This window comes from Rhamphochromis longiceps, linkage group LG16 (assembly GCF_057381845.1).
Source record: "Rhamphochromis longiceps isolate RC_006_pf linkage group LG16, R_longiceps_female_GT1.1, whole genome shotgun sequence".
Classification (NCBI taxonomy): Eukaryota; Metazoa; Chordata; class Actinopteri; order Cichliformes; family Cichlidae; genus Rhamphochromis; species Rhamphochromis longiceps.
This window is the reverse complement of record NC_140572.1, coordinates 2,270,517-2,279,102: the sequence shown is the minus strand read 5'-3', so window position 1 is coordinate 2,279,102 and position 8,586 is coordinate 2,270,517. Positions and strand designations below refer to the sequence as shown.

General features: G+C 42.6%; 1 protein-coding gene across 2 annotated transcripts in view; it reads right to left on the bottom strand.

Annotated features, from left to right (window-relative positions):
* Positions 1-1,296: 1,296 nt before the first annotated feature.
* Positions 1,297-8,586, bottom strand: part of LOC146650359 (aryl hydrocarbon receptor-like) — a 69,025-nt gene continuing 61,735 nt past the window's right edge. The window contains exon 11 of one of the 2 annotated variants that reach the window (XM_085384110.1): positions 1,297-7,633. In XM_085384110.1, the coding sequence (XP_085240236.1) occupies positions 7,484-7,633 (150 nt within the window). In that variant the 3' untranslated portion in view covers positions 1,297-7,483. The remainder of the gene's footprint in view (positions 7,634-8,586) is intronic. The other variant, XM_085384111.1, reaches the window with a different exon arrangement.

Sequence of the window (8,586 nt, the reverse complement as noted above, 5' to 3'; positions counted from 1 at the left end):
AATTTTATGCTGTACACGAAACATTCAGAAGTGTGTCTGCCCACTAAAGATCTATCTTTAACTTTATTTGGTTTTCTTTCTTTTTTTTAACTGTGTAGACCTGAAATGACAGACCTCATGTTTCATCATTTTCTACCATTTCAAAGGTAAACACTGTGGGGAAAATATCAATAAGTGACAAATTAAAGGAAAATCTATATATGCCGTTTTGGCCTATCTGGTGCTACTTGAAGGGATGAATTCTAAAAATTGCTGGAAGAATACCACCTTCATTAAAACACAGTAGGCTTTAAATAATGATTGAGCCATTCAATGAATTAGGGCGCTGCCATGCAGGACGAGAGCACATTCATTAGGATATAAAACATAAAAGTGATCACTTCAAAAGTGGCTTCCCTTCATTGGCTTCCTATTAAATCCAGAATTCAAAATCCTGCTCCTCACATACAAGGTAGGGGTGCAACGATACTCGCATCGAGTGCTTTCGGTTCGGTACGCATATGTATCGAACAACACAAAATTTTTAAATTTATTTTATCAACTTTCCTTCTGACGATGCTGTCTGTGTTGAGCGCTCAGTGGATCTGCGCTCGACAGTGCAGCCTAGGCGGAGTAGTCGAACGCAGATCCACTGAGCGCAGGGCAAGCTAGCAGACAGAAGTTAAGCTCTCGTTGCAACATGGCAAATTGAACCTCCCCCACCCTCATTCAGATCTGGCGTTTGGAACTATCTTGGTTTTCATGTGACGAATGACCCTGAAGGTAAGCGCGTCATGGACTAAAGTAAAACAGTATGTTGGATGTGCCACGCAATACTCAATTACATGGGTGGGAGCTAGTGTGTTAGCGCAGTTAGCTCGTTAACGTGTTGGCCGTCTAGCCCCACGCACGGGGCGATCCGCGGTAGCTCGTTAACGGAGATTTGCCGTGTTGTGGCGTTAAGGTCATTTCAGATTAACGCTGACAGCACTAGTGGGAACACAACGAATATGACTGCACATTTACTCTGACATCATCCTAGTGCAAAGACAAGTGGAAGCAGACAAAAACAACAAGCATGCTACAAACTTTACCCGAGTCATTTAGACAGCCGTTAGCACAGGATTCTCCTTATGGGGACCTGATATGTTTAATATGCTGCTGAGAATATAACCCAGAAGAAGCGGATAGTATAGCTTTTATTTTGGAAAGAGCCATTTCTCTGTAATAAACTCTCTTTTCCAAAGATGAGGGATTCCTCAATCAGATACAGGGCTTGCAAAATCGCTAGCCCGATGTCCCGGGGCTAGCGATTTTTCCAGTCGGGCTACCAAAATCTATCTCTGCCCTGCCCGTCGGCCTATCGTAGGAAGGAAAAATATATGTCAATGCTTTTGCATTCTTTCAGAAATGTAGCTGGGTAATTATGTCATTGGCATCGGCGAGCCACTGTCAATATGTGACATATTGAAATCGCGTTTGAATTTGCGCTTGTTTTTTGCTTTCACTTTGCAATCGCGCGAACTGTGTATAGAGAGCGACAGCACTGATCTGTGAGTGATGATAATTTGTGCACCAATTCCTCTGACATCGTCTTATTAATCGTTAGCTTACTATGCAAACATGACAAGTGAAATCTCCCGCAGCTTAAACATGTGAGAGGTTGATCGCGCAGAGAATCGCTGAGCTTATGTGAGTGCGTGTAAAAGCATTTCAGTTCTGCTGAGCCAAATAAGACAGGTCAGGGTGAAGAAGTGACAGCCAAAGAAAAGCTTACCACAAAACGGAGAAGTTATGACAAATCAGACTATAAGGCAAAAAGAAAGTGCAGCTTTATGGTTTCATGGACAAAAGAGTTTCTGTGGCTGCAATATGACGAGCTAAATAACCAGGGCTGCACATAAGTGGTCCGCAGGTGCGCATTCGCTGTCAAAACAAAAGACGCGCACAAGATAAGAAGTTGCAACGCGTGTTTGTGTACATAAGATTTTCAGGAGGAGGACAGACATTTGTTTAGAACTCTTAAAGATGTCGAAGAAGCTCCTTTAAGCAATTACTGTGATGTTCCTCCAAACCACAAAAGAAGCGCGTATTCTCGGAAAAGTGTTTGCAGGAGGTGAGCTGGCTTCAAACAAATGATGAACGCACAGAGATGTGGTGCAGAATGTGCCGTGAAAATTTAATAAATGACAAATTAAAAAGGCATGAACATTTTTTTTTTGTATCGAAAAAATATCGAACCGTGACACCAAAGTATCGAACCGAACCGTGAATTTTGTGTATCGTTGCACCCCTAATACAAGGTCTTAAATAATCAGGCCCCATCTTATCTCAATGACCTTGTAGTACCATATCACCCTATTAGAGCACTTGGCTCTCGCTCTGCAGGCCTACTTGTTGTTCCTAGAGTATTTAAAAGTAGAATGGGAGGCAGAGCCTTCAGTTTTCAGGCCCCTCTTCTGTGGAACCAGCTTCCAGTTTGGATTCAGGAGACAGACACTATCTCTACTTTCAAGATTAGGCTTCAAACTTTCCTTTTTGCTAAAGCATATAGTTAGGGCTGGACCAGGTGACCCTGAATCCTCCCTTAGTTATGCTGCAATAGATGTAGGCTGCCGGGGGATTCCCATGATGCATTGAGTTTTTCCTTTCCAGTCACCTTTCTCACTCACTATGTGTTAACAGACCTCTCTGCATTGAATCATATCTGTTATTAACCTCTGTCTCTCTTCCACAGCATGTCTTTATCCTGTCTTCCTTCTCTCACCCCAATCGGTCGCAGCAGATGGCCCCGCCCCTCCCTGAGCCTGGTTCTGCTGGAGGTTTCTTCCTGTTAAAAGGGAGTTTTTCCTTCCCACTGTCGCCAAAGTGCTTGCTCATAGGGGGTCATATGATTGTTGGGTTTTTCTCTGTATTTATCTGTATCTTGAGGCGACTTTTGTTGTGATTTGGCACTATATAAATAAAATTGAATTGAATCACTCAGAGCTACTTTGTATTCATCTGGTGGACTATGGCTTGATGGAAGCAGTCCATCCTATTTCTCTGATGTTTTTTTATTTTCTATTTCTACTACAGACCACGTATTTCTATTGTTGCATGTAGAGATTGTCACATACACACATACACAAAAGCAGCTTTACTGATGAGTTACAGTTTTTGCCTACCCGGTGAATAAAAGAGCATTTGTATCCATAATCTTTTTGCCAGTAGTTTAGCTTTATTCACTCTTATTTTATGTTTGCTGTTTTCTCCGGGGCCCCAGCTGACTCCTTGTGTCTTCACTATGTTATATGTAAATACCCCAAAAGCATGGTTGAATACTGATATAACTTCCACAGTCCAAACAGTCTAACGCAACAACAAAGTCTGTGAGCAGATTATGACGTGGCTCTGTTTACAGAAGATCTCTTACTGAAATTTGTTCACAATTTGGTGCTAATTATAGCAAATGCACATTTCAATGTAATTGTTCATGAATTGACTTGAATATAACCGTAACAACCACACCACACATGTACACTTCACATATAGACTACTATTAGCAGGATGGCAAATTTCTGAAACACACTAATCCATTTATATTCATCCATGTGTAAATTCTGTCTGATTTCATGCACAGTGAAGCCGTCTGTCTGGACTATCCAATGACAGCAGTGTCTGATTCACTTAGGATTGAAAAAGGGTTTAAGAGCAACAGGTTGTACATGTGAGGCTTCCCTTATGCCCGATAATCCCCACATTACAGGTGTCAATTTTTCCTTTAATTTGTCACCCATGTGACTATATTTCACATTTTAGGTTGGTTTGACAACAAGATGATATCAAGATGAAGATATCAGGCTCTGCCCTTAAAATCGTGAGTTTTCCATTTGTATATAGTATAGTATAGTAGATGTTATGGAGCAGGTGAGAGCAGGGAGGAAGGGGTAAGTGCAGCCTAGGTAGAGACAATATCTTACATATGGACGTCCAAACAATCAGGAACTTCCCATAGGACATTGATATATAGAGAAATACACAAGGGGTTTCTTCCAAATGAGTCAGGTAAACTTGTAACAGTGACCACATATAAAAAAACGAATCTTTGAGAGGTTCAATTCAATGTCAACATAATCAACAAGAGACAAACAATTCAAGTGGAGAAAAATAAAAATGATTACACTAACATGACATGTTTGTGCTTGTGAGGACTCATCATTTGAAGTGTATCGCAAAATAAGACCGTGTCAGAAATGGGAAGAACCCCATAAATCAGGGTTTTCACCCCCCAGTGTCCTTCACTACCAGTGTGCATCAGGTGGGTTTAAGAAATAAAGTGCAGGATAGTTCTAGAAATAATTCTCATGTTCTATACTTTTTTTTCAAATGTATATGGATTAATCTCATTGTTGAAAATCATTCAACAAAGAAATCAATAAACACTTAACAATTACATTCCTGTAGCATGAGCAAAACTTAACTGTACCAACACCTGTAATCACGCGTTTGTATGGTGCATTCAGATACAAAGCAAAGCAAACCAGTCATATTAGGAAAGATCACACGAAACAATAAACATATCACCAGAAAAGAACTGCATTTATCAGAGATATAAAGGTTTCCAGAGCTCCTCTAGCTTTTCCTACATTCAAACAGATGATGTAAAACCTGTCTGATTGTGCATTCTACAACACAGCAATCATAGGTTAGACAGAAGAGGAAGGATGTGGGGGTCTGATCCCTGGTTACTGAAACTGGTTTTGAGTACATGGAACAGCTGTACCAGCAGGCTAACCAGAGTGCAGCTCTGACAGTAGCCAAGGCAAAAACTCAGTATGGGAGAAGAGAGGCCATGGAAGAAGCCTTTCGGTTGGCCTGGCAAACTGTCAGGGGAAAGCAGTTTCCGTCCACACTGTATATAATGGGGATGGGACTATAGTGGGGATGCTGACCTCAACAGAGGACAGTTGAACTAACACATCAAAGAATCTCCTCAATCCCACTGACATGGCTTCTTGTAGTATAAGAGGACTGGGAGTAAGGTCACTGAGGTAGTTTGTCAAGGCTCAGGCTCTGCTGTGGTGCTGTCATAGCTGACACACCTCTGCAACATTGTGTTGCAGTCAGAGACAGTGCCTCTGGACTGGGAGACTGGGGTGGTGGTGGTTCCCCTCTTCAAGGACTGGGTCCACAAAGTGTGGTCCAACTTTAGGATGCTCATGCTTCTCAGCCTCAGCCTGGGTACTTCGTCTGCCTGTTAGTGGAACCTTAGATTCATGAGGTGGTTTTCATCCTGATCATGGATCAGCTCTTTATTTTCTCAAGGATGTTTGAGGATACATGGGAGTTCCCAAACAGTCTACATGAGTTCTGGGAACTTGAAGAAGGCATTCAACCGTGTGTTCTGTTGGAGATGCTTTGGGAGTATATGGTATCAGGCCCATTGCTGTGGCCTAACCAGTACAACCATTACCAGAGCCCAGTTCACATTGTTGGCTATAAGTCAGACTCGTTCTTTGTGACTGTTGAACAAAGGGACTGCTGTCGTTTGTCACGATTTCGTCCACAATTTCCATGGACAAAATTTCTAGGAGCAGCCAAGAGGTCTGGTGTGGTGGTCACAGGATCTTGAGATTCTCCAACTCACACTGGGATAAGAAATGGTGTTTCAAAATTCAAGACCATGGTCCTCAGACTGAAAAGGGCTCTCTGGGATGGGAACGAGTTACTACCCTTGGTAGAGCAGTTACAGATCTTGGGGTCTTGTTCATGATTTAGGGGGGAGTGGACCAAGAGATTGGATCGACAGGTTCGAGAAGCATCTACAGTGATGCAGATGCTGTACTGGTCTGTCATGGTAAGGGGAAAGCTGAGTGTAAAAGCAAAGCTGTTGAATTGTAGCTACGCCCTTACGTTCACCTAAGTCACAAGCTCTGTGACCTCATGTCCGTAAGAATGAGGTCACAGATACAACATAGAAATGAGCTTTCTCTGAAGGGAGCCTAGGCTCAGCCTTGGAGATAGAGTGAGGAACTCTGCCATTCAGGAAAAAGCAGGAATAGAGCCACTGCCCTCTTAAGGCATCTGACCAGGATGCTCAAGATGTTCAGTGCATGCCCCATTGGAAGGAGGCCCTGGGAAGATCCACGATGCTCTGGAGAAATTACATTTCTTGGAAACACCTTGGTGTCTCACCCTAACCGACCACAGCAGATGGCCCCGCCCCTCCCTGAGCCTGATTCTGCCGGAGGTTTCTTCCTGTTAAAAGGGAGTTTTTCCTTCCCACTGTTGCCAAAGCGCTTGCTTGTAGGGGGTCATATGATTGTTGGGGATTAGTATAAAGTGCACTGACTTGAATCTTGTTGTGATTTGAGGATGTATGAATAAAATTGAATTGAGGTGCTGGAGGAGGGTGGTCTGGGCAGAGATGGGCAGAAAATGGATGGATAGATGGATGGATCAGACCTTTTTTACATAACAGACTCTACATGGATACCCTAGTACTGGAGCACCTACACAGTAAACCTACAGGAGCCATGGAAACACATGCCACAGTTTTTGTGCTTACATTAATGCCGGAGTTACTGAGTAAGCAAATCAGTGACTTTTACACACTGTATGCCTTAGCACTGTAACGGCACATTAGTGGCTGACCTACTCCGGCTGCTAAAAGCTTCCACTTAATAATAATAATAACACTCCTTAAAATTGATTATAAAATATATGTAGGAAGGAGGGAAGAAATTGCACTAACCGACTTGCTGCAGTAGTAGCATCCTATTACAGTGCCATGCAAAAAATCAGTGTCTCCTTATAATGACCCATTCTTTCATAAATGGTTGTAAAGACAGACTGCATGGCTAGGTGCTTTATTTTATACACCCCTGGAAATGGGGCTGAAAACACCTGAATTCTAAGATTAGGAGATGTGGCCAAATTCTTGGTCCATATAACTGTAGATTCAGTCTGAATAATCTGTATGAAACGAATAGGCAAAGAATCACTGAGTGTAATGAAAGTGCAAACCACAGACTCCTGAAGAGGACATAAACCACAGACTGGCTGGCTAACTTGTAAATTCCTCTTGAAAACAGATTTCTTGGTTCTCAGTGTCTAATGAAGCCATGCTGGTGCATTAAAGTACCAATACTAAGACAGCACGGCAGAATCTGATGTCCTGGGACGAGAACACGTTGGTTTTACAGTGTATCTGAATGCAGATTTCTAAAACCCAGCCTCCAATGATTCATATTTACTTAAAACAAGCTAAGCGCTCTTAACTGCATTAGTGTAAACAAAGGACTCATATGATAATATGACTTAAAATATAACTCAGTGATCCCCTCCCCTGACACAACATTACAAAGTCAAAATGAAAAGACAAAAACAGACAACACAGATGTCGGCCTACGTTTCTCCAGCTTTGTTTGTTGTGGTGTGTAGATGTATAAGGCTGGTCCAGTCACTGGATGTTTCTGGCCATTCACAGTGTCCTGCTACATGACTGTCCCTGGTCAGATGGTCAGAGGTAGAAGCCGGTGGCTGGTGGGTCTGGAAGTGTAGGCAACGTCTCAGGGCTGGGTACCTGGATAGTAGGAGGCACAGATCCATTCCTGTTAGGCAGGGCACAACCTCCTGGGTAAGTACTGTTTAGCACGCAGCCATTTTCCATCTGCAAAGGACATAAAATATCATTAACATTAAACAGGATTGCCATTTGGCTCATAGTGGGTGTTTGTATAAAACAAAGATTATGATTCATAATCTTAAAATAATCTTAAAAGCAGAAACACAAACAAATAAATAAGGCAAAAACCTTATTGAGGAAGATGGTCCAATATTATGGAGCATGTTCTGAATATCAGAAAAATATCAGTTATAGGGTAAAGTCCCTACAACCTTCTTCTTTAATTCAATTCAATTTTATTGAGCAAGCACTTTGGCAACAGTGGGAAGGGAAAACAACAGAACCAGGCTCAGGGAGGGGCTTCAGGCTTCCCCCTTCAGGGGTAGCCACAGCGGAGCATGACTCCATTGCAGTCCGTTCCTACCGTCTCGTCTGTCACACTACATTCACGTTTCTACTCTGTGGTTTTCTTGAGAGCTTGAAAAAGAAGGCAACTGGACTTATTTTGTTTGTGAAGACATTTCAGCTCTCATCCGATGGACTTCTTCAGATATAAAAACAAATGGTGGAGAGTCCCAGCTGGAAGTGATCTTTAGAGTATTTGATAGGGGGCGTTGTGCCTGGTTGCTCACAGTGAATGGAGATGGAGTCCCTCTACATAAGAGTCAGTACATTTACCATTTACTCTACTCCCCTCTAAACCATCTGTGTCCTCAGTCCATATTGTGGACCCTGGCATCCTTGAAAGAGGGACCATTGTTCTTTAATGGCATCTGTACAGACGTGTACATCTATCCTGTTGAGGTGGCTCTTCTATAATGTGCCAAGTTTTTGTGGAGCAGCTGTTTGGTTTCTCCTGTGCAGAGGTCCAAGCACTGCTCACAGCACTGCACAGCATACACTATGCTGCTTAGGCTGTGTTTGAGTTTTGTGCTTGGGATGAACTACTCCATCCAAAGTTCTTCTGCCTTTTTTCCTGTCTTTTTCCACACCTTGGC